Source organism: Clarias gariepinus, chromosome 2 (genome assembly GCF_024256425.1).
Source record: "Clarias gariepinus isolate MV-2021 ecotype Netherlands chromosome 2, CGAR_prim_01v2, whole genome shotgun sequence".
Classification (NCBI taxonomy): domain Eukaryota; kingdom Metazoa; phylum Chordata; class Actinopteri; order Siluriformes; family Clariidae; genus Clarias; species Clarias gariepinus.
Window position 1 is genome coordinate 26,212,997 of NC_071101.1, and position 27,114 is coordinate 26,240,110.

Below are 27,114 nucleotides of genomic sequence, written 5' to 3' on the forward strand. Positions count from 1 at the left end.
GGCGGCGGCGGAGAATTAGAATGAAGCGGATCGTTGAATGAAACAGATGAACCAGAATTGGTTTGTAAAAATGGTGCAACTTCAGTGGTGTGGAATTTGCATTTGCACTGTTAAAATTTTATATAGCTTTAATGCACATACAAACAGCTGCTTTGTCTCGTGTCAATCATATCGTCAGTTATATCATTATCGCAAATATTTAAATATATATCGTGATAAATATTTTTGCCCATATTGCCCTGCCCTAATCAAGATAATCAGATAGTTTTGATTTAGAGGGGGCACTGCTCACACCTGTGCAACATATAGTCACGAGAATCCAAAGAACAGACAAGCTTTGCCATCAGGTCTTTGTAATCAGATTGTGATTAAGATAACAAACTACATTGGAAAGCTTCAGTTAATAAATTAACATAAATAAAACACACTCACCTGCTTTTGTTTTTCTGCACTTAATTAGCACCAAGAAAAAGATGATGCAATCACCAAGTTCCTTAAGTGCGAGGTCACTCATGGAGTTGGTAGGAGATAATTCAACTTTCTGATCAGTATGAACCTGAATGGTTCAGTTACAGGATATTGTTTGACAGTGATACATGTATCTTACATGTACCCCCATAAAATGACACATTTACTGGTAGATAAGGCCTATTGTGTAGATCCATGTACATTCTCTGTATATAAAATGTGTATCAAATCGTAAAACATTTGCAAAACCTGGACAATTAATTTTTGATGATTTCTATAAAACAGGGCATAACAGACCCCTGGTTTTTATTTATTTTCAAGATAAGGTGATGTGAAGTAACCCCTATTTTTTTGAGTAACATATATACATACAGACCTTGGGTTCTGGGGGGTCGAAAAGGGGTACCCCCAAAAAACGTTTTTTCAGAAATATCTCCATAACCACAGCAGATAGCCGAATTCCGATTGCAGAATCTGAATCTACATAAAAACTTACATAAATATACCCAGTTTCATCTCCATATGACATAAAGCAAGCGAGTTATCAAGGAAAAGAGGATTTCAAAAAGGGGCGTGGCATGTCTAAAAGCACTTTGAGGCCAAAAATTGAGATGGCTGCCATTTTTTAACGAGTGGGAGTTGGGACAAAAAAATTGGGGGTTTTTATTTTCATGGCAAGATCAACAATTGGTGAAAAAATCAGCAAAATCTGAGAGGTGATGGTGGAAAATTTCTCTTTCATTGGTTGATTTGAGATGGAATTACTCATATATATATTTATATATTTTACATTTGGGTGTGTTGGAATACGAGCACGCTTCCGGAACGAATTATGCTCGTAATCCAAGGTTCCAATGTGTATATTTGGCAGATGTAAAGCATACATGTATGTTTTTTGTGTTAGTACATTTTTATTTTATTATTATTATAACAGCTCAAGGAGCAACATGTTTGTGCACTTTCTAAAGATTTTTTGTTTTTGAATAAAGGGTTGGAAATGCTTTTCTTGTTTTTTTTTTTTTTTTTTTTTAATTCGATTCATCGATAAATCAAAAAAAATAATCGTCAGATTAATCGATTATTAAAATAATTGTTAGTTGCAGCCTAGTTCTAATTAGGCTATAACTTTTTTTTTTAATTAGATAATTGAACCTGCCATGTTGATTCGAGCTGTTACACAGAGATTCTAAGAACAGAGCGAAAGCTACAGAGAAGTATACTAGAAGTATGTTAAGATTGAGCAATAAACCTCTTGACGACAATAAATTCTACACTGTAAACTATGTATTTACCAACAAACTAACACTGTTACCTTATGCTGATAAAATGATAATAATCATTAAATAGTGTCCACAATGCACAAGTGCTACTTATTAGTCGTTTTTTATGTATTATTGTTAATATTCAATTTGTTTAATAGCATTTTACTTTATTTACATTCAAATACGAAAAGGTGACTATTATTTTAATACAAGAGAGTTGAAAATCCTGTACAGACAACACTTTTTTTTTTTTTTTAAGTGCAATCAATGTTTTTTGTTAAAAGAAAAAAAAAGATGGATAGAATTGTGTGAGAGAATCGTGATCTCAGTTCCGATGGAGAAAAATCGTGATTCACGTTTTGTCAAGAATTGTGCAGCCCTACACTAATACAGAGCATCATCAAGTTACTATAGTCTCCTCCAGAACTCTTTCTCACTATTATGAACTTTTTTTATGTGATAGAACGTCGGCTGCAATTGTTATACAAGAATTATTCTAAACCCTCATGTGACACAACACTTCAAAGTCCCTACTAAGTGCCATCATCATCTTAGTCTTTGGCAAATAAAATACATTTGATATCTTGCCATTAATCAAGCACAATTTTTATAGCAGTTAATATTTGTCAAGAGCAGTTAATGTCCATAAATATTCCATTAGGTATTGTGCATTAGTGATTACTGTAACCTAATAGGACTCTTTGTGTGGTTAAATGATTTGTCACATGCCATGTCTTCTTTTTTTTTTTTTTTTTTAACAGCTCAACAAACAGCAACTGCAAGCAGTGAAGGAGAGATTTCAGGCCTTTCTGAAAGGAGAGACGCAAATTGTAGCCGATGAAGCATTCTACAATGCCGTGCGCAGTTACTATGAGGCAAGATTTTTTATATTGCTCAACACTCTACTTCAGTTACAGAAACATTTAATCACTTTGCATGCCTTTTTTAGCTGTAAAGATAATTTGTTGTAATCGTTTGTGTGAAATGGCAAACTGTACTCACTGAATATTTTTGCTATTTAACATCCCTTTAGTCAATATCTTGTGGGCTATTATCTGATTTAGTATGATATATTTTATAGGGCATCGACTATTTCTCTATTGAGAATTACTTAATTTGTTGTGGGATGATTTAGTTTATTTTCTATTTTATAGGACTCACAGGGTAATCAGAGGATAAATGCATCCCTGTATGTAATATTGAGAATATACGTACATACTGTAAGACATGAGGTTCAAATAATAATTCTTTATTCTTTGGCACTATACATCAAAAAATACTTACAGACTTTGATTGTTGTTACTGTTGTGTTAAATAAAATAAAAAGGACAATACATCAGAACTAAAGAAAAAAGTATTTGCTTTACAAATCTTTTTTTTTAAGGATCTGTGCTAGTGAAGAGAAAAAGAGGTCTACTTGTACGGTACCTCAGCAAAATTTTCTTGACTACTACCTTTTGGTGTTGGTGATGCTCCTTGAGCTTATGCACTGTAAGTGTGTCTGCTACACTTCAGGGAAGTGAACTGTGGATATTTTTACTTGAGAAGATCCTCTGGAAAGCAGTGAAACATGGGTAGTGTAGCTGACTAATCCCTTACAGACATTGGAAAATTATGCATTAAGTTGCAGTGTTAAGTTGCAGTACTGTTTCGATTCACTGGGTAAATGCATCAAGAGCATATTCGGCTTGAGGCCTGAAGAGCCACTATAACACACAGAGCAGATGTTGCAGCATTGATTGGTACATGCACAGTGGAACCGGAGGGGGAAGGCTTGTACTAACCACATTTGACTATGTGCAAAAAAATAAAAGAATGATGGAAAGTTGCTCAGTATCCTGGGCTCGATGTCACGCTGTTGGGAGCAAGGTGTGTTAACTCCCTTGCAGGAGAGAATCTTGGGCAAATTGGAATAATTGACCTCAAAAAAAGACTGGGTCAGCCTGCAGAGTTTAACATTAAGGTTCAATTCTTATATCATTATCAGTCTGTACTGAACACAGCAGTAGACATAGCATCATCTTGCCCCTTACATATTGAGATAGGATGACAAGTAAAGGAGCAAAAGGAGGACTCTGTTGGAGGATATGAACCTCTGTGTTATAGTTCTAGGTTTTGAAAGATTGATTTTAGCTGAGCCATGTCTGCTGCCAAATCGTGAATTGGCATGAAAGTAACTATTTTCAAGGCTGACGCTTACAATTTGGTGCCTGATAAGGGTGTTTGTGACTGGCAGGGTGTTTAGGCTGCATCTGAAATCTGATTTGACTACATATCAGGGTCTAAATCTGCTAGAGGAGTGTGCCATGTCGGCATCAGCACTGCCTCACCAGGGATGTCTGAGTCACTGCATTTTTTTGCAGGTTGCCAAGGCGTTGAGCACATAACTGGTGCCACTTTTTTTGCCTTCCAAAAGATTTAGACACCAGCTGCACAATCACGAGGCTTGCAGTATGGCTAATAATTTATTTTATATAGAGAAAAAAAAGAAAGTTTGACCCAAGTGAAGAGAATGAGTCTATGTATATATACACACAGAGTGGAACCTTGGATTACGAGCATAATTTGTTCCGAAAGCGGCTCTTCTTCCAAAACACTTGTAAACCGAATTTAATTTTCCCATAAGGAATGATGGACACTTTTTTTTTTTTTTATTTTTTTATTTGTTCCACAGCCCAAAAAAAATGAATGCATAAAAATAATTAAAACGACAGATAAGTGTTTCCGTTTATGTGCGCAGGCACTTTGTGTGTGCGCACGCGTTTGGAATCAGCCCCTCCTGTCTCCCCCTTCTCATTTTACACAGTAAACTTTTCTCACAAACACACACATTAACGGAAAGACTGTTTTGTCGGAAAAATTAGCAAGGAACATCGCTAATGACACTCGTGTGAGCGCTTACTAACGGAATCGCTGCTGTAAAGTAAAACAAACGAACCTGCACTTTATCTGTGTAGGGCAGAGAGTGCGTGTGTGTGAAGCAGAGAGGGAGTGCTTCTCACACACACACACACACACACACACAAACACACACACACATGCTTAAGACGAGAGTGAGTGTGTGTAAACCAGCGCGGTGTCAAATTATGCTCGTGCACACACACAGGCTCACACAGCCTGAAACAGAGAGTGAGAAAATGAATCGTTTAACCTCTGTAATGAGATTTTCTTTTGCTTTACATGCGCCCTGTACACACGCGCTTACAAACACAAAATAAAAGATGTTTTACACACACACGTGGTCACAGTGTTATAGTAAACAGTACATGCGTGCACAGATGTTGATTATACCAGTTATACCAAGAGACGGGCATTAAGACTCAGCAGGGGAGACGATTACCCAAAATTCTGTAGTGCAAGAGAGAGAAAAATTGTTGGCTCAGTTGTGATCACGTGACGCTCGGCATCAAAACAAGAAGCGCATGTGTGATATGTGATCTTGGTACTCGTACCCCAAGACTTGCTTGTTTTCAGAATTTATTTAAGTTTAATTTATCTTTAGGTCAGAATTTATTAAAAATCTTTGCTCGTCTTGCGGAACACTCGCAAACCACATCACTCGCAGTCCGAGGTTCCACTGTATTTGTGTGTGTGTGTGTGTGTGTATATATATATATATATATATATATATATATGTGTGTGTGTGTGTGTGTGTGTGTGTGTGTGTGTGTGTGTGTGTGTTTTCTGTGTATATATAGAGAGAGAAAGTGTGAGGTAGATCCATAAGTATTTGAACACAAGTTCCATATTTTTGCTTATATAGCCTTATTGATCTGTATATACAGTATACTGTAGTAATATACCCCAATCAGCCATAACCTTTTCGACCACCCCCCCTAATATTAAGGATGGCACTGTACTGGACCTCTGTGTGTTTTGGTATCCTTTAATCCTTTAATTCCTGTAAGTTGTGAGTGTTGCCTTCATGCGCAGGACTTGTTTTTCCAGCAACATGCCACAGATGCTTGATTGGATCTTGAGATCTAGAGAGCTTTAAGGCTTAGGCAACACCTCTAACACATTTTTGGGTTTCAAAAACCATTCTTGAACCATGTTTGCAGTTTGGCACGGTCATCAGAAAGTACTGTTTCCATGAAGGGGTGTACTTGGTCAAAAGCAATACTTGGGTAGGTGGTCTATATCAAAGTTACATACACATGAATAGCTGGACCAAAGGTTTCCATGCAAAACATTGCATAAAGCATCACACTGCCTCTGTCAGCTTGCCTTTTTATCGTAGTGTATCTTGGTTTTATCTGTTCCCAAGAAAGGTGACGCACACGCACTCCTTCTTTCATTGATCAGTGGTCCAGTTCCAATCCGCCAACATTGTAGGCACTATTGTCACAGTTGCACATCCTGACCAGTCTGCGGCTACTCGGCCACAAACATAAACTGCAATGCGCTGTGGTTTCGACACCATTTCGACAACATTTTCAGCAAATTTAAGCTACAGGAGTTCGACCACAAAGGACAGCCTTTGCTTCACACATGCATCCTTGGCTACCAATGACCTTAGACCACTTTTGGTAGGTACTGATGAGGCCAGGAACATCCCACAAAGATTTATTAAATATACATTGTAAAAAATACATTTAACAAGTCAGCCAAGGAAAACTTCAGCCAGTAGCCGATGACAGAAACATTGTCAAAGCTATAAAGAAACCTCCAAATAAAACAAACACCAACAACCTCCACAGGGCAGGATGGAAGGTATCACGAAAAACCATTTGAAAAAGACATAAAAATAGGGAGAACATACCAAATGCAAACCACATATCAGCAGTAACAATCTGATGGTCAGATTGGAAATTAATAAATGTAATAAATAATTATAAATAATAATTTATTATTTTGATAAATAAAAAAAGAAATGAGCCACAAAAGTTCTGGGATCAAGATTAAGCTTTACAAAAGTGATAGGAAACAAGTATACAGTAGAAAAAGAAATTACCTGTTTATGATCCAAAACATACAAATGTTTTGGTAAAACACACTGTGTCAAAGCTTGGACTTGCATAGCTGCTTCTGAAACAGCTTTAGAGTCTTTATTGATGATTTACAGTAACTCATAATGGTAACAGCAGAATGAATTCATTCTTGAAGTATACAGAAACATTTAGTCTCGCAAATTTACAAAGCAATGTATCCAGTAGAATTGGAAAAAATATCTTCACACAGCAAGGCAATAACCCAAATTTCGCACCACTTGCTACTCACGTGTGCAGGTTGGTCCAGGTTGGCGGCTATAGAGCGACAGAGTAGTTTCTCCTGGGCAACAGTTCCTGTGGGCTTTTTAATGTGGCTTAACACTTTGTTTGCTGTGGGGGCCAGCCAGCCCTGTTCAGCCGAACAGCCCTGTTCAGCATTTTTGAATTTTTCCTCTAATTTAGTCGTATACAATTCACACCCGTCACTAGGGGTCTCCCAAATCAAGGCTACTATTCCCAGACAGGAAGGGCCGAAGTTTATCACGTGTTTCCTCTGAACATATTTTATGATATATACAGACCTGGCCATTAAGAATGCACGTTTCGAGAAAAGGGGTCCCGCGACTTGCTGTAAAAATGCCCTTCATTACCTGTAGAGGCAGTCGTGTTTCAGTCAAATTAAAATTTCAAATTCAAATTTTATTTGTCACATACACAGTACGATATGAAATGCTTACAAGTCTGAAGTATTGTGTGTCTACTGATGCCGAAAATGTGTTATGTCTCGTAGGCGCCCGTTAACAGCAAGCGACAGAGCTCATAAACTTGTCAAGCTTAAACTGTAAATACTGATATGTATTTATTCTTAATTTTCTTCTCTCCTTCAATGATGATATTTTTTTGACTGCGCTTTTTCCCTTGAGTATTATTAAGAATTATTATTATTAGTAGTAGTAGTATTAGTGCTCCTAATTTATTATTATTATTATTATTATATATTGTAACGCACCCGCGCATTTTCAAAAAGACTACAAAGATGTATATGTTGGCCTAAAACATTGTTTTATTGTGTTTATGCGCTTTAAATATACACTAAACAATAAACACTGCCTTGTGCAAAGTGAAAGTGAGTTGCGCGTGTGGCTTTTTGATCAAAAGGCTGATAATCGCGTGCACAGATATGAGCAGATTTATCTATAAAACTACAGACATGAAATGAAACAAAGACAAAAATATATGCTACTCGCTGAATACAACACGACAGCATGCAGAATCCCTGGGCTTTGACTTCGCTTCCTTCATTCATTACTACTGTAGTAGTACACAAAAAAATGCTGGGTTTCTGTAAATACATCGTTGGGTTGTTTATGCTGGGTCAAAATTCTGTGTTATTTCGGGCACTTTAATCACACTGTTGGGTTGCTTTTGCTATGAATACTAAAAGTGCTGCATGATTAAACTCAATGCAAAAAACGGAAAAAGAAACTTCTTTGTTTCCTCCCCTTTGTTCCGGGGTATATGCAGTAAACCCATGGGCAAACACGATGATAAGAATTTAATTAAACACAAATATATATATAAGTAGCATTTTAATTCAAATCCAATAATTTATTGGTTAGTTATTGGTGCATGGGCGTCAACCTCGCACGTTGTAATATTCCATTGTCATTCATATTGCCATATAGTTTTAGAGCCCTTTACTAAAGCATTCTCAAGTTAGTAATTAAGCAAATAAAAGAAATGAAATAAATAAGAAATATTATGTATAAAGAAAATATAATTTATATATTCGTGTTTAATTACATTCTTAACATTTTAATGGCTAGTGATTGTTGCAGACATTCACACTATTTTGGGGGAAAGAGATTGGCTTGTACAGGCTACAGTCGGCGCCCCGCTGTAACCAGCAGATCAAAGGAGCAGTTATCAGCTATGACACGTAGCCTTCTAAGTTTGGAGGCCAGGGTTGGTTGGTTGGAAGCATGTTTGAAGGAGAAGATAACGTCAAAAACACACACAAACTCTCCGTGCAGATACACCGTGCAGGGAAAAACTGAACAACAGGTCTTCACTTCGTAATACACCTGGCCATAAATAAAAAAATTATATTTAGGCCTAAAAAGATGCTTTAAAATTCATCTTAAATTTATTTATTCGGCGTGTATAAACCCGCAGCCTTAACAAAAGGCAGGGTTTTTTGATTAAAAGAATGATAAACGCGTGTGAAAAAATGCAGACATGAGGGACTATACTCGAAAAAAATATAGAGAATAAGAATCATGATTATAATAAGATAATTAATTCAGTAAAAAAAATTGTATCAAATAAGAACTTTATCTAAAAGCCAGACCGACCAAATTTCTCATTCATTAATGAAGTAGTTAAATATGCTTATACTGTAGATACGTAGGTTACATTTTAAAAGTACAATCGCAAGTAAATTACAAACAGTATTAGACACAAATATATGATATGGTAGTATATATGCAGTGAAAAAGCTATTTACACATGAGTGCTTAAATGTAAAGCAAACGCAATTATTAATTTATTGTGTATATTTAACTTCATTCAGCTGTTTGAGTTATATGAAAAATAACGTTCCTACCAGCCTACTATTATTTTCTGTTTAAATTGAAAGATTCCTGCACGTGTGTGCAAAATACAAACGTGAATAATCTTTAATAAAGTTACCCTAATACAATATTTTTTTTCAATGCTGAAGCAAACATGAATATTTGTTTTACAATAAACCTTTCATGATGAATGTGTGTATATGTGCTTCATATTATTTTCATAAGGATGAAATGAGATGCCCAAATTTGTGCTTTTAAATATATAGTAATTTTCTTATATAGTTTTTGTAATGTCTTAACAGGGACAAAACTGTGAAAGACATGTTTTATACAATATTGTATAAAACAGCAAAAATATTGCTTTAGACAATACTATTTCATGCTAACTAATTATACACAATTCTTCGTTGTACTCGGTCTGGCTTTAAGATAAAGTCCTTCCATGCACCATCTGGCGGATATTCAGTGAAGTACAACACATTTATTTAAATTCCCAAATGTTGCTTGCGGCAAGTCGCGGTACATTGCACGCCAAATTGCGGCGTCTCACGGGAAAAAACGCGCATTCTTAATGGCCAGGTCTGTAGTGGGAGTCTGACATTCATGCATTCATTCCTAATCTAGTGGTCTCGCCCCCTTCACAAAACTGCAAAAGAGGCCGCACCCTTCGGAGCGAGCAAGGAGCGAAAAAAATTGGGGTCCATGTCCATCACAAGATTACGCCATGACAATGTACAGCACAATCAACAGAACTGGGCTAGCTGTAATTTTAAAGAAGCTTTTTCATAAAGCATTTAAATAAATGTAAGAATGTTTCTGCTAGATGAGATTATTTTATAATTAGTCATGGAGATAATGTGTACTTGCTATTTTAGAGAGCATTTATTCCTTCAGACAGTGCTGTGCAGAGCTGAAAAATTGCCTGCAGGTATGAATCCTATGATCCTTAAGAGATGAGTATCCAGCAGCAGATTTATGATCCATACTAAAGTAGAGCTGATGTAAATCTCCTGCAGCTCACATATTGAAAGGTCTTGGCTATTTTCACATCTAGTAGCTTCAAAATTCATCTGACTGGGGATTAGTGTTTAGTGTTTGCATGCTGTTACCCTTCAGGACAGAAGGACAGAGTTCTGAAGTATTTTGCCCAAAGCAAAAATCATATCCTTAGTTAGGTCCAGAAGCTAGCAGCTTAATACAAAATTAATGCACAGCCACATCCATCTGAGCAAATCTCAACCTCCCTCTCTTTCTCGCTTTCTTTCTCCCCCCCTCTCTCCTGACAAGCCAGGTTACCAAGCAACCTGTTGGATTCAAGAGCTAAGAATGGAGCTGTGATCTCTTGAGTTTGTCTACAACCTTTAGAAATTATGACTTTCATTCTTATCCATTCATGTGTCTAAGGTTAAAATATCAGTTCTTGGCTTAAGATCAGGACACTTAATGTTTATTGCTCCGTATCAGTTTAAATGGAACAGTGTACAACCCAGACATGTCAGTCAAATTGTTGTATTTTTGTTGGTGTATTTGACATGTAATGAAAGCTGGAGAATTCAGGCTTTTAGAAATCATCCCTTCTTCAGTGATGTTTTAATTGGTTCTGGGAGCATGGCAGAAATTTGGGGTCGTTGCAAAATTGCTGCTGTTTCTATTTTACACTTGATTGTTTATTTTAATTAGATTGAATACGAATAAGATGTCACACGTGTTCACACTTGAAATCAAACATGTATTTGATTAGCTGTGTTAAAATCTAATTAAATTCTAATGGTTGTAATAGGCTCATGCTTTGGGGCTGTTTTGCTGCCAGTGAAACTTTTGCATTGCACAAAATGGATGTAATAATAAAGAACCTGTTTAGAATTACCCATAATCACAAATAATCAGCTAGACGGTTAGTTAAAACATGGGCAAAATTGACTGTTTCAACAGTAGAATGACCTAAAACACACATTATACAGTGTTTCCCCACACATGGTTTACTTCCCAGCTGTCGTTAAAAAAAGGGTAAGAAAATTGACCGCCATGCATGCTTTGCAGAGCGACATAGTTTTGACACAGTGGCCGGTCTCTTAAAAAAAAAAAAAAAAAAAAAAAAAAACACACACAGAAGGATTAACATTTAAAACTCAAGCAGCGCGGATCTGTATGGCCAAACAGAACTGAACCGATTTTAAAAAATCCTTATACAGAAGTCCTGCTGGTAATCTGTTTACAACATGTAAATTTTACTGCTCTCGGAGTATGAAATTCACATTACAGTGGAACCTCGGATTACGAGTAACGTGGTTTACGAGTGTTTTGCAAGACGAGCAACAATTTTTAATAATTTTTTACTTGAAAAACGAGCATTGTCTTAGTTAACGAGCACCGAGTATCATGTTTCACGCATGCGCTTCTTGTTTTAACAACGAGCGTTACGTCATCACAAGTGAGCCAACGGTTTTTCTCTCTCTTGCAGCAGAATTGTAGGTAATCGTCTCTCCTGCTGGGTGAATACACACACGCGCTGTGTGTGTGTGTGTGTGTGTGAGAGATGTGCGTGCGCGCGCGTACACACACACACACACACATTAACGGAGAGACCGTTTTTAAAACCGTTTAAAAATTAGCAAGGAAAATCGCTAGTCACACTCGCGTGAGTGCATACTAACGGGATTACTACTGTACAGTAAAACAACAACAACAAAAATTAAACAGCTCCTCACCTTTGAAAACAGTCGCGACCAAGAAGAGTTTGTGTGTTTATTTGGCAACCTGAGAGAAGGGGAGCTGTAAAGCCGAGACCTATCGTCTCCCCTGCTGGGTCTTAGTGCCTGCCGTGTTTTTAAGTGTGCGTGTTTGTGTCTGTGTAAGGCAGAGAGTTTGTGTGTTTGTTTGGCAACCTGAGAGAAGAGGGCTGTAAACGCGAGCGAGCCCCCCTTCATCCCCCCTCCTCTCAGGTTGCCAAATAAACACACAAACTCCTCTCTGTCGCGATTGTTTTCAAAGGTGAGGAGCTGTTTAATTTGTTTTTTGTTGTTGTTGTTTTACTTACAGCAGTGATCCTGTTAGTATGCGCTCACGTGAGTGTGACTAGGAATGTTCCTTGCTAATTTTTAAATGGTTGTAAAAACGGTCTATCCGTTAATGTGTGTGTGTGTGTGTGTGTGTGTGTGCGCGCGCACATTTTACACACATACACTCTGCATGCACAAACGAAAACCCTTATCTGTCGGGGTTTAATTTTTTATTTTTTTAAGGTAAAGTACAGGTTAATTTGTTTTATTTTTACTTTATATTTTGTATTAATTATATTTATGTATTTATTTTTTTGGGCTGTAGAACGAATAATTTAAGTTTCCATTATTTCCTATGGGAAAATTAAATTTGGTTTAAGAGTGTTTTGGAATACGAGCCCACTTCCGGAACGAATTAAGCTCGTAATCCGAGGTTCCACTGTATTATTATTAGGTCACAGAAACATTTAAAAACAAGTAATCTTAAGAATCTGTGCTATTTTGTCTATGCAACCCAACTTAAATTATTATTATTATTTTTTTTTAAACAAATTTTAGTTCATCGTGTTGCGTAGGTTGCAACACTGTTATAACTGGTTTTGGATAGGATAAACTAGCCAATTTCATTTTACCCTTCCATAGCCTCAGCCATAGGAAATGAACAGATTGAATTGAAGTTTAATTGAAGTTTTAATTTTGAATTTAATAAAAATTCTATCTTAAATTTAATTGAAGTTTTTGCGCAAGAGTTCTTAAATATCCGTCCAGAATTCTGCCACAAGCAGATCCTGTATTAAATTCAGATAATCCAAAATAAATAAAACCATATGCTCCATATGATTTTTTTTGTTTCTATTAAAGAAATATGTTGCACAATCATTCCTTTTTCATGTAAAAGAGACCATTCAAAAATTAATTTCTAGCTCAGCATTGCTATGATGTTCAACCTATGAACGACTATGTAGGGCTGCCCAATATAAATAAAAATTCACGTTGCCCAGCCTCAGAGTGGCGCAGTGGTAAAGCACTCACCCTATCATCTGGAGATTGCTGGTTCGATTCCCGGATGATGCTGTAACCTCTCACAGCCGGAGGTCTAGGAAGAGCTGATTGGCTGAGCTCTCTCAGAGGGGAGGGATGAGAGGTACTTAGTGCTTCCACATTAATTACGGCTCTACAGCCAATCAGAGGCGTCTGTGAGCTCACGGAAGTGGAAGGAGCGGATAGTGCGGTCCTCCAAGTGTGTTACTCCAAAATGCCCATGACCTAATCCGGTTAAAAAAAAATCTTCACACTTCGTGTGTGCCTTGCCACTTCGCGAATGTTAAGTTCAGTTTTGGTGAATGGTGGAGAATAAACAGTTAAAAAGGATTTGGGGTGCTCTCGTTTTTATTATTTTATTATTATCTGCTTTGGGACAATGACCATTGTTAAAAGCGCTGTATAAATAAAATTGAAATTAAATTATTTTTTTTAATTACAAAGTGTTTAAGCGAACCCGGCGTGAATGCTCGGTCACATTAACAAGAGTGTGGTAACATTAATTGTAAGATGGCAGGAAAGTTGTTCGCGACGTAGAACGTGTGCGGACATTATGCAAATATGTTACGGAGTGACATGGATCCGTAACAGAGTAAAAATAGATTTGCTAACGACTTGTTTAGGCGAATGTGAGCCGATTCTTTTTTTCTTTTTCTTTTTTCTTTTAATAGGCAAAAACTCCATATATCGCGCACTGTCGGCGTCACAGATAGTGCAGATAGTTGATGTTCACATACAGCTACATGACACACTGCATGAAAGATCATATATGAAAAAGCATAATAGGACCTCTTTAAAGCAAAGAACGCACTAATGAATAAGGCTTTTGATTGGTCAATTCAGCATACTTCAGATACTACACAGAATTACTTTGCACACATTGCCTGTTATAAACTGCATCTTTTTGCGACTAGATAATTGCATGGGTTCATTTTGTGTTTTTCATGTGATTCATTTTGTAGCACAGATAACTGGTAAAGTGTGTGAATTTATTATATACATGTATCTTGCGTTTACACCTGGCTTGTGTGAGATGTCTTATTGTGAAAAAGAAAAAAAAAACACAGGAAAAATGGCACAGCAATGATGTGTATCTAATTTTGAGTATTTTTGTACGATCTGTCAAATTGTCACTGCTGATTACAGAGCTATTGTGTGTAGTTGAAGGCGCTGCCATTTTTCAGACTTTCCCATGTACTTAAAATGCCAGTGTTGTAACGGGCTGTCATCACAGTTTGTGCCTTCATAACATGTGTTATCATGACATACTGTACAGCAAGACTTCTTGTGGATTATTCCTCTGTGGTTATATAGACTAAAGCTGACTGGGCTTTGGGGAAATTCTTTCATAAGAAAACTTTCATAACAAAAAGGGGAAAAAACATTAATTACTCAACTGCTGTTTGAAATGAAAAGGCATGAAACATTTCAAAGCCAAATGTCTCCTCTTGAAAAGAAAATTACTTTTTTTGTGGGAGAAAAAGTAATTTACCTTATTCTTCTCCTTGTGCCTTTTTGTCATTTCTGGCTTTTCAAATAATAATAATAACAATAATAATAATGATGTATTGCCTCAGTCAAATTAGCCTCTAGCACTGAATTATTCTGTGTGGGGGCAAACTAGCCAATCTAGCCCACCTACTGTAGCGTTGACTGACAGATTGAGTTTTTTTAAATGACATTTATAAAAAACAAGTCTACCTTGGCAACGTTGTGGCACTATATTGTGTGAGACAAGTAGATTTGATGTTGTTTGAAATTGTTAACGAGTAAGTAGCATGCTTTCACTGTTGGCTAAAGTGAACATTTTACAAGTTTAGGAGCTTTCAAAGGCGGGTTATTAAAATGCTACAGATCAATATATAAGTGAATAACAAATGAAATGTATGGAGCATGTGCAGTATGTTCATTATTGTTCGGGAAATGTCTTAACCTTTCCAGACTATACATTTTTTATTATGGTCTTGGTTGTGCTTAATGGTATTTTAGCAACTTATGTAAAATTCATAAAACATGACCTTGCTTTACACTGCAGGTCAAATAATGATCTATATCTTTTATACCTGCCATTTCAAAGATCATTGATTTATGCCATTGGGCATGCGAGAGATTATGCAGTGATGTGCAAACAAAAACAAATATTTCAACCTCATCGTGTCTAGCAGCTGAGATTTACAACCCAAACTCAAGAACCTTTTGCTCAAAGGTGTTAATGGATGTTTAATGTATTTTGGATGTGTGCACTGGCACATATCAATACCCCTAACAGCCATTTATTTATCAAGGGCATCAAAAGAATTAGAATTGTATTTTATCTCATTACAGAGGGTACATACTGTTTTTTAGGCTATGCTGTTTACTTTGATACAGCTCTTAAAACATCATATTAGGAGATAAAGTACCCTGCAAAAGTTATTATGGCAGATAATTAGCGAAGAATAATAGCAATAACTAGAAATGAATTGTATTAGGCCCATTATTCTGATTTCTTTCACTGCCTCTTGTGTGAAAATGTTCCAAAAACAGCCTGATGTTCACACTACAGGTACAGTATGATGTTTTTTGGCTACTGTAGTGGAATTTTATCACGCAAGAATAAGAGCAGAAGCTACACACTTATCTTTTTTTTTTTTTTTTTTCGCACATGTGAAATCTAACTGTCGGTGTCCTTGTTTTTTTTGAAAAAAAAAAAACTGGGCACATTGAAAATATAATAAACTGGTTTCCAGCCATGATGAAGTGAACCCCTTTCGACTGAATTTTTTACAAAACCTCTGACTGGCAAAGACAAACATTGAAGTTAATGTTTAGTGCATTGGTGTCTTTATACATTGTCATAGTGACATATAGTCACTGCATTGTCGAATAATAGTATGAAGAATAATAAATAATAATAATAAATTACACGCACTTGTCTACCTCGTCAGTCAAATGGCATCTTTTAAAAGGCAGACAGTTATTGACCAAACTTATTAACAAAATACCAGAATCACTCAAGACTACCTACTAGTCTGTTCTTTGTCTGTCTAATTCAAACTTTCTCCCTTCATTTCTCTCTCAGAGGATTTTTTATATTTACTACCTGGATGGTCCCATTTCAATTAGTGCTTATTAGATGCCTTTGATTCGTCACATCCTTTACACACTATCGTCTTCAGCCTTTTGCTTTTGTATATTTCATTTGTTAACTGTCCCTTCATGTGTGGTACAGTAACTGTGCACAGAGTCCCAGTGAGTGAAAAAACAGCCTTGTGGATTGGACAGTGAGGAGCACTGACCAAGCTTCTCCACTGACAAGTTGTTTTCAGTATATATGAAGCTGCTGTCATGAGGCTGTGCATCTCTATTTCATGTAAGCTAGCTTTTCTAGTTATTTTTCAGGAAAGCACTGGCCTCATGGATTGTCATTAGTTCCACTTGTATTGAGTGATTTCTTTTCTTTTTTTTTTTTTTTTTAATGGATGCTGCTGTTCAGCTTGTCAGTGTGTAAAAGCCTGAGAAGATGAGAGGTTTGCAACAGTGCTCATTGCCAGTGAAAGGACATTCATATGAGAAATGTTACTTTTGTCCGGACTGAGGTGAACAGAATGAGATTTATTTTGCCATGTCATAAAACAGAAGAGGAAATGTCTTAATAAATGATTACGAAAAATTTGATAAAAGATCACCCTAAAGGTAGCATTCTTTACATTTCCTACAGCAGCTGCGTCTTATGCTTTCCCAACTACATTGTGCTAAAACAGAATTATTGAGCTGCTCAAAGTTTTTTTTTTTTTTTATAATTTTTTTTATTTAAACCTTGGACTTATTTGATCGAGAACATGGAGAACTGTCAGAAGAGATATAAAGAAAGAGTGGTTTGAAAAACATCTATGAACTTCTGTTGTAAAATATATGCTTGTTTTATTCTAAAGAAGCCAATAGATTAAATATAGTGCATTAGCTGGAAAGGTCCATCCTGGTTAGAGCTCACAAGTCTACTGTAACTCAAAACTCTGTTCTTTACAAACCATGGTGAGCAGAAAAGGACCTTTAACATGAGCACCACTTGCGGACGGCCTACAACAGCAGCATACGACTTCAGGTTCATCTCCTGTCATGCAACAGCAGGAATCTGAGGATACGGTGAGCAGAGGTTTACCAGAACTAAAAAGTTGAAGACTGTTTTTGCAATCATCAGCTGACCAATTTTGGTAAACATTTGCTTACTATACTAACAGAGAGGAAAGGGCTGAAAAAAATATGATATTATTAATTCAAAATTAAGGAACTTAAAGAAAGGACTTATTTTTTTCTTACATTTCCTTTATACAGTATCTGATCAAAAATAATTTATAAACAGTATTTGTGACCTGCTTCATTAACACACACAGTTATTAATAAGAGTCTGCTTTCTCTTTGACACAGTCTGTCTGACACTTTGTCTTTTCACAGACATGGCTGCCAAGGGGTTGTTTAACTCTACTCTCTAGAGTGAACTCTGTTGATATTGGCTTTAATAACACAATCGTTTGCTCTGAGCAGTCCTTTATCTTATTAAACTTCTAAATGAGAAATACAAGCTGCTATGCACACTGTTGCTTGTAAATAATTGAATAAGATTTTAATCCACCAATTAAACCAAACAGCAGGGTGAGAGGAAATCACCTGGTCGCCAATTCATTAGTAATAATGTCTGACATTTGTACTGGCACCGCACGAAGACACAAAATGTCATCCTGCAGCATCTATACCAGTGACTGGAATATGGTTAATTGTTGTATAATACAATATTCGCTTTTTAAAATCAGAGGATTATTACTACTATACAGTAGTGTAATTATTTTTTTTCTGTAGATTTAATATGCATTTAATGCTGAATTATTTAAATCGGTATGCTAAGTTAAATTTACTTCTTACTTTTTAAATATTATGATCTTAAATTCTTATTAAAATCTTTAAAAAAAACATTGTAAGATTGGAAGCATTTATTTTACCTTGTGTATTCACCTGCTGTGTGCTTCTCAGTAAAATGTGTGCTCTCACCTTTAAAACAGTGGTGTGCCTCTTTTAAAATAATCGCCTTTAGCATTCTGACAGAAAATACTTTTTGTTCTCTTATAGATCATGAATAAAATGTAAATGCCTGTGTCAAATATAAGCCAAAGAATGATGCACTTTTGAGGCTCTTGCAGAGATGCTTCAGTGTATGATGAATATGGAGGAGAAGAAAAGAAAATGGCTTCATTGTACGTATATACAGCACATTGAAATGCGTTTCTTTTTATAGCTTAGTTTGGAAGGAGCTGAAGTCAGAGCAGCAGTGATATAGCTCCTCTACAGCAGCCCAGTTTAAAGACCCAAGTGAGGCAGTTTGGCAATGCTGAGAATTCACATTTCAAACCTACAGTATTGATGAGTACCTCAGAAGCCTGAACCAGGCGTTTCAACTCAAATTTGTAAAGGTCCAGTTACATACCGGTGTAGATAACTTAGCAGAATACTCATATACTGTAGAATACTGATGATAGTTACCCATCAATGCTTACCTATTAATAATTATGAATGTTGAGTCATATAGAAAGAAAGCCATATTGTGTCATAAAAGCAGTGTTCAATTCAAACTGGGACCTTTTTGTTGTAAAGAATAACAAAACAGAACACAATTATGAGAGTAAACGCTTTTTTCTATATAATCTGCTACACTAATTCACTTATGTCCTGCTTTTTACTATTGCTTGGATACTGTCTGAAATATTGGCTCTCCAGGAACTCCTTTAGTGGCCCGTACTTGTGGAAATGTCCAGTAAATCAAGTCAGAACTGTGGAAATAACTCCCAGCCAACCAAGGAGTGATTGTGTATACAGTTCCTACTAACAGATCCTGACCTGCAAATGGAGTGAGCGTTCAACTTACTGCCACTCATTGCATTCCGATCTGTGGTGAGCTCAGCCTGATGTACCTATTTACTGTTACATCAGGTGGGGAACACCTGTGACACGGCTGTGACAGAACATTTGTTTTAAGGTGAGCCGATTGTTCAATTGATTAGAATCACTTCACGTAATGGATTTTAGATTTATCTCTACCTATTACACATCGTGGTACATATTTTTTAAATTATATTTAAACTTGCTTTGCAAATTCCTCCTCTTTAAAATTTTGCTCCATAAAGTACACCACAGATTACAACATGCTAGTAATAGTAATGATATTAGTGAACAATTCCACCTATTAATACCTGGTATATCTGCTTTGCCTACCTTGAAAAGCAAATAGCAAAGGAAAAATGCTAATGTAAAAATAATAATAATAAAAAAGGTTTAGCTCTCTAGCATATTGTGTACATTTCATTGTTCATTATATTCTTGCAGGGTTTACAGTATTTACCCTAATGAACAAGCAAATGCAAAATGTGTTAAAGTGTGCTGCTGCTTTGAATCGCAATGGCCATATCACGAAAAATAACCAGGCATATAATTTCCCATGCATATGATCATTGAGTCATAAAAAGAAAGTACTTATTCTTCTGAATTGTGTGACATGCATGTACAAAATTGATATTGTTTGCTTTGTTCATCAGCTGTACAACTTGCAAGCTATAAAAATGTCTGCAGTCAAACAATGGTATTTTTGCAGCTTATGTACAGTAGATGCCCATATATCATTCTATGTAATTATAACCACATATAAAAAGATATATAGCTACTGTAATTAGACACATTTTGCATTTGCTTGAAAGTAAAGTTTTTCAATTATGTTCGAAGCTGGCTGAAATAATTTTTTATTGCATTTTACAAACTTCAAGCCATAATATTTATATTGGGTTATCCAATGATAAGGGATAAACATCACAGTTTACCACATACTTATTCTTGACACAAAGTGAAGACTAGTCTACCGATAAGCATTCAAATTTGCAATGCCTTAGCTCTTATTTTAAGTTTTGTGATCTTTCTGTAATCTTCATGAATGTATTTAATGTTTCAATTCTTCTGTACGGTATATTTTTACCAATTATATAAAGCTTGCTTATTTATTGCTTATGTTGGCTTCTGGACAGCATGTGTAGCCACTGCTTGTTTCATTGTTGTAACATCCGATCATCCACAGATGCAAGCATTAAGATGACAATTACCAGTACTGTACTTCCAGTTGTTAGGGAGAAAGGGACTGATGGACAGATGGCTGTGCAGGAAATCAAACTCTGCTTTTGCTGGGGGATATAGTCCCTGGGGAGCTGCAATATGCCCTGTTTGATAGTTTTGCTAACCTTTTACACTAACTGGCCAAAAAGATTCACACTTACTAAGATTTTATTCAATCGCCTTTAGTTTTGATTACAGCACACAGTGTTGCACAGAATTCTTGTGCTCCCAGAACAACTCCCACAATTTGATCATAACACTGCCTCAAGAGGCTTGTACAGTGGCCACTATGCATGATGGGTGAACCGCTTTGTGCGCTTACCTTCTTATCCTAACACACATCACCCTGGTTTTCGGGTCAAGTGCAAGTTCAAGTAGGCTTTTATTGTCATTTCAACCAAATACAGCAATCTGGAATTTTTAGACTGTATGAGCTTTTTCCATTCCTTTTTTCCAAGTCCAATCTTTGTGTACTATATTTATGCTCTTACTTTTACTATTCCACATAGATATGATTTAGGATTTAGGATAGGATTTTTTATTGCACAGTTTTTTTTGCACAGTTTTCAAAGTTAATGATTCAGCACTGTCCATACAGGTTATAATAATGTGCTGAATGGCTCTTAACCCCATTCCAGTAATTTTGAAATTTATAAAAAATTTATTAAAAAATTAATTTGTTAAATGTAAACGTTGATCAGCTTTACAGTATATCATTCAACTACCACAATCCTCACCAAACACAAACAAAAGCGCAAATACTGGTTAAAAGAGGTTAAAATAGGGATGTTGGCACTATGACTGGTAAAGGGAGAGAAAGCTAGCTGATCTAATGGTTCTGATAAAGGTAGATATCTTGTGTGTACATGAGACCATATTTTAGATATTAAGAGTGTAGGTGTAGGTCTAATACTGAGGAAAGAGTATGCCAAGGAAGTGGAAGTGAGAAGAGTGTCTGATGGAGTGATGAGTGTAAAACTGAAAGTAGAAAGGGTAATGATAAATGTCATCAGTGCATATGCTTCACAGGTAGGATGTGATGTAAAGAAGAAAGAACTGTCCCCACAGAAGAAAGATTGGTGCCTGGAGCAGACCTTAATGGGCATGTTGTAGAAGGGAACAAAGGGGATGTGTATTTGTTGTATAGGAAAGGAGTTCAGAAGAGGGATGTAGATTTTTTTTAAAAAATGATGGAAATTGCAGTGAATACATATTTTAAGAAGTAAGAAGATCACAGGGTGACATAAGAATGGTGGAAGATGTACTCCGGTTGACTATCTGCTGTGTAGGAGATGCAATATAAAGGAAAATATAAACTTTAAGGTGGTTGCAGAGTATAGTCTAGCCAGGATAGTGGACATTGGATAGTAGACTTTGGGATGCTGTCCCAAAGTCTACTATCCTAAGGAGGGTTCAGACCTCCTTAGGAGGTCTGAACCCAGGATTAGATGGTGGACACAGCATGGCTTACTCCAAAAAAAAAAAAAAAAAAAAAATGGCACATACACTATAAAAACTGAACCATGTGCTATACATTAAATCACAATGGTGAGTAGAAGGGAAGGACTGTAATAAGCAGTTTTGTGACAGATGCTGATTACAGTAGCTTATTTTTAGCTTTAACCTTTTAACTATTTCTACAAACCCATAAACTATGAGTACTAACGCTAGTTAGGAATAAATATATACATTAAAAAAAGAAATAAGTAATAATAAATCTCCAAGACAATGTCAGTCATTCAATTAGGAATATTGCTACAGTAAATGAAGGGATGATGTGCTTCACTGGCTCAGCTGGTATGTAAATGCATCTCATTTTCCACAGCATGTTTTTTAATCCTTTTCAGCACTATATTAGAGGTAGCAGCAAAAGACCAATACGTGACTGAGCTGCTATGACTGAAGGTGCAAAGTGTCATATACCTTCTAGTTTGCCAACACCAGCCTTCCTATAACACTCATACCTCTTCCTGCCTCTACATCAGACCAACATTTCCCCGTAGAGCCCTGGGGTAGAATAGGTCCCTAGCACCCCCTTGCTGATCGTAAGAGGCGACAAATGGGGCAACTTGTTAAGCCGTGAGTTGCGACCCGTGTCAGGGGATGCCGAGATCCTGGTATTTGAGGAATGTGACATACTGCGGATGTCTCAGCTGCAACACAATACTTGCCCCATTCCAATCAATCAGCTGGTCAAGACTTGCCCTGGATATACCACAGGTTACCAGAAGGCGTTGGCTAAGGGTCAATTGAGTAAAACATTTGTTTTACTTTCTCAAGTATATCATCCCTATATCTTTAATGCATACCCGGTGGAAATCCCTGGCTCTGTGCATCCCCTTGTTGGGCTCAGGTGGCACAACTATAATAATAAGGAATGATGTCATTTACAGTCGCATCAAAATAAACACAAACATACATGCAGTAGCAGTCTGGCTGACATTACATAAAACAATTACCTTGTGTTCCATCTATATACCACTGGATAACACTGTAACATACCAAGAATTGGAAAGACTAATAGGACAACTACCAACACCTTATATCCTCATAGGTGACTTACTGTAAATAGCCACAATCCTTTGTGGGGAGGCAAGCACCTTGACACAAAAGGAAAAAAAAATTAAAAGCTCATAATTGAAAATGACTTGTGCCTGTTAAACGATGGTTCACATACCTATTTACATCCAGGCCATGGAATCTGCTTTGGCATCGACTTAACTATGCACCCCCGAACTGCTGACCGATTTTTCATGGCTTGTATGGGATGACCTTTGTGGAAGTGACCACTTCCCACTTATTATCACTCTAAGGCTTAGTTCACATGGGCGTTAAGTTTTTGGATAAACGAACGTGCTCTAAAAGTCCTAGAAGTTTATGTTGCATTTTGTGGTGGCGTTTGATTGACTTCTACACCGCCGTTGATTTGTCTCCGTCTAACGTCAGCCTGCAGCCCAAATTGTAGTTTGTGTGTTAACCTGTGGGGGCAGTGTGTCGGAAACTGGATATAAAAGCCCGCCGCTACCGGGTTCACTCTCTGACTGCACAACGTCGGATTAAAGAAAGTTTTTTTGTGGTTCATGAAGAAATGCGAAAATTTTCCGCGTAAGTTTTTCAACAATAAATTTTTTATATGTTGCCCATTTCCACATTTCCCTATGTATAGCATGTAGGATCATGGGATATATCCGGTCCTCCGAAGCGTAAAATGACGCGCAGAAAACGAACTAGAAGCGGTTTCCTTGCGTTCGTTGGGTTTTGAATGCCAAGAAAAATTTATACGTTTTTATGACGTATAAACGCGCAGCCGGACAAACGCACGTCACCAAAGCCTGTGTGAACACTCTCATTGACTCCTATGTGTAGAAAACACTCGCCGCTTGATCCGCGCTCACTGGACACTATGAACGCAAAAAAACCGCTCAATTTTAACGCCCGTGTGAACAAGGCCTAACAGTAACTCAAATACAGCAATCCCCCCCCAAGATGGAAATTACAAAAAGCAAATTGGCATGCATTTCGAACTGCTTGCCAAGAGAGAATTATCGAGAACTATCAGGACCGTGAGGACTCCATGAAGTGGTTCACAAACACACTGATTACAGCAGCAGATGAAACCATCCCAAAATCATCCACCAAACAATCCAAAAGGCACAACCCATGGTTTGACGATAAATGCAAACAACTTATACAGGCACGGAAAAAAGCGGTAAGAACATTAAATAAACATCCAACAGTTGAAAATCTCACCAATGTAAAAATCAGCCGAGCAAAAGCACGAAGATATATAAACGAAGCAAAGAAACAAAGCTGGAATCTATTTGTATCAAGCCTGACAAGAAATTCACCTACAAAGAAAATATGGAATGTGATAAGAAGAATGAAAGGAAAAGGAGGTGGACCACAAGTAAAACATATAAATGAGCTAGGTACCCTTCTAACCCAGAAACAGAAATAGCAAACAGTTTAGCAAAAACATTTGAAAGAAACTCCTCAGCAGAAAATTACCACCCAAAATTTCGAAGACTTCAGGAAACACAAGAAAGAATTGAATTAAACTTCCATACTGAAAAACTAGAACCATATAAACAACCCTTTACTATGGAAGAACTATAAGTTTCCTTAAAATGCTGCCATGACACTGCAGTAGGACCAGACAAAGTCCATTACCAATTTTTGAAACACGTATTGTCCACACCAAAACATATTGTCCATTCTATTGGAAAACTTTAATAAAATCTGGAGAACTGATAGTATCCCACCATCTTGGCTAGAAGCAACAGTTATACCTATACCTAAACCAAACAAGGACCATACAGACCCTAACAACTACCGACCTAAAGCACTAACAAGTTGTATGTGCAAAACCATGGAAAGGATGGTAAACAATCGACTCGTCTGGAAACTGGAATCCATTTATCAAATAAGTGACTTCCAGTGTGGTTTCAGAAAAGGAAGGAGCACTCTAGACCACCTAATAAGACTTGAGCAATATGTCCGTGATGGTTTCATTTCATGGTCAAAGGACCATGTGGTAGATGAGAGTCCTTTTCGACTTATGAGCATATGACACCACCAGGAAATACGGGATCCTAAAAGTTCTACATAAAATGGGTTTCAGAGGCAACCTACCTACCTTCATATCCAGTTTCCTATCTAACAGAAGCTTTTATGTCCAAATAGGAAACTCTATGTCAGACTTGTGTACTCAAGAACAAGGAGTCCCCCAGGGCAGCATCCTCTCTGTCACATTGTTCATAATAAAAATAAATAGCATTGTAAATACTATTGGCCCAAATATACTGTGTAGTCTCTATGTTGTTGATGTTTGTATATGTTACAGGGGGAAAAACACGAGTACAATCGAAAGACACTTACAGTTATGCATAAACAAAGTACATGAATGACCACAGAAAATGGGTTCAGATTCTCTAAGACAAAAACAAAAACCATATGTATCCACTTTTGCCTCCTGCATCATGAAACAGAACTATTCATCGACAGAGAACAAATTAAAATAGTCAAAGAAGCTAAATTCTTAGGACTGCTTTGGGATAACAAAATTACCTTCATTCCTCATATTAAGTCCTTAAGAAACAGATGTCTAAAGGTTTTGAACATCATTAAGTCACTAGCAAAAACTAAATGGGACTCGGATTACACAGTATTACTACGACTGTACAGACTACTGGTCCGATCCAGGCTGGATTATGGAAGTATCGTCTATGTATCCGCCAGAAAATCATACTTGCAAATGCTAGACACTGTCCACCACCAAGAACTAAGACTCGCATTGGGAGCCTTCAGGACCTCACAAGTTCAAAGCCTATACACAGAAGCAAATGAACCACCTCTTCATATAAGATGCTTGAAACCAGCTCTCCAGTATGCAACAAAGATAAAAACAAATCCACAAAATCCATCTTATATTCCAATCTTCTTCCCACAATCTGTATGAGGCCAGACCAAACTACATCAAACCTTTCGGTATATGCGCCAGACCTCACATGGAAAACTTAGGCATAAATCTGGACATCCTAAGTCAGACACACTTTTGCCCAATACCTCTTTGGAGCTTGGAAAAGCTTAATATAAATCTGGAACTGACTTATAATAAGAATATATTCCGTCAACAAGTCCTCCAAATAAAAAGCATTTTCCCCTACCATAAACCCATATACACGGACGGATCAAAAATGGACAACCATGTTTCTGCAGCAGCAATAACGGACCAACACTATTACGGAATCTGTATCCCAGACCAAAGTTCCACCTTTACAGCAGAAGCTCGAGCTCTGTTACTTTCCCTGGAACATATTGAAAAAGAAAGGGAACAAAACGTCTTAGTATTCACCGATTCAAAATCTTGTCTACAAGCCTTGGAATCTATGAAAACAAATTACCCAATAATCACTGATATATTAATCAAGGCAAACCAACTACAGAAGAACCATCACAATATTATCTTCCACTGGATTCCAGGACATAGTGGAATAATGGGAAATGAACAAGCTGACATGGCAGCAAGACAAGCTCTTACAGAAACAATTAGCGTATGCCAAATTCCACCCTTTGACCTTAAACCATTGATAAATCAATACATATCAAATAAATGGCAAGCAGAATGGAACCAGTACAAAAAAAAACAAATTTTTCGAAATAAACCCAGTGGTAGGAAAAAGTTATCACCCATTTGAATCAAGACACGACCAGGTAGTATATACAAGGTGCTGTATAGGCCATACAAACATTACCCATGCTTATTTATTAAAGGATGAAAAAGCCCCATAATGTCAGTGCTGCAGAACTACCCTAACCATAAAACACATACTTTTGGACTGCCTAAGTTTTAACACCATAAGAAAACTATTTCTACCGGAACAAGATTTAAAAAACATATTCTGCAAGGCAAAACCAGAAAAACTCTTACAATTTCTGTCTAAAGTACACATAAAGAACCAAATGTAAAACCCTGTACTTCTGACCAAGACCATGCTATTATGTGATCTATTATTATTATATCCTTTTAACTTTCTCACTACTCTCTTAATCACTTACATTTTCATAACATAATAAATCAGCTTAATATTTGATGTGAATCTTGCCATGAAATAGCCTAAGAAGCTGATATGGCAATAAATCCAAATACAAACAAACAAACAAATCAGAACATTAAGAGCACATTGGCGCATTCTAACTGTGAAGTGCAGAC

The 27,114-nt window shown here is 36.8% G+C and overlaps 1 protein-coding gene across 3 annotated transcripts in view; it reads left to right on the forward strand.

Moving 5' to 3' along the window:
* Window positions 1–27,114, forward strand: part of cadps2 (Ca++-dependent secretion activator 2) — a 154,313-nt gene that overhangs the window by 33,764 nt on the left and 93,435 nt on the right. For all 3 annotated transcript variants that reach the window (XM_053477639.1, XM_053477645.1, XM_053477651.1), the window contains exon 2: window positions 2,492–2,605. In XM_053477639.1, the coding sequence (XP_053333614.1) occupies window positions 2,492–2,605 (114 nt within the window). The remainder of the gene's footprint in view (window positions 1–2,491; window positions 2,606–27,114) is intronic.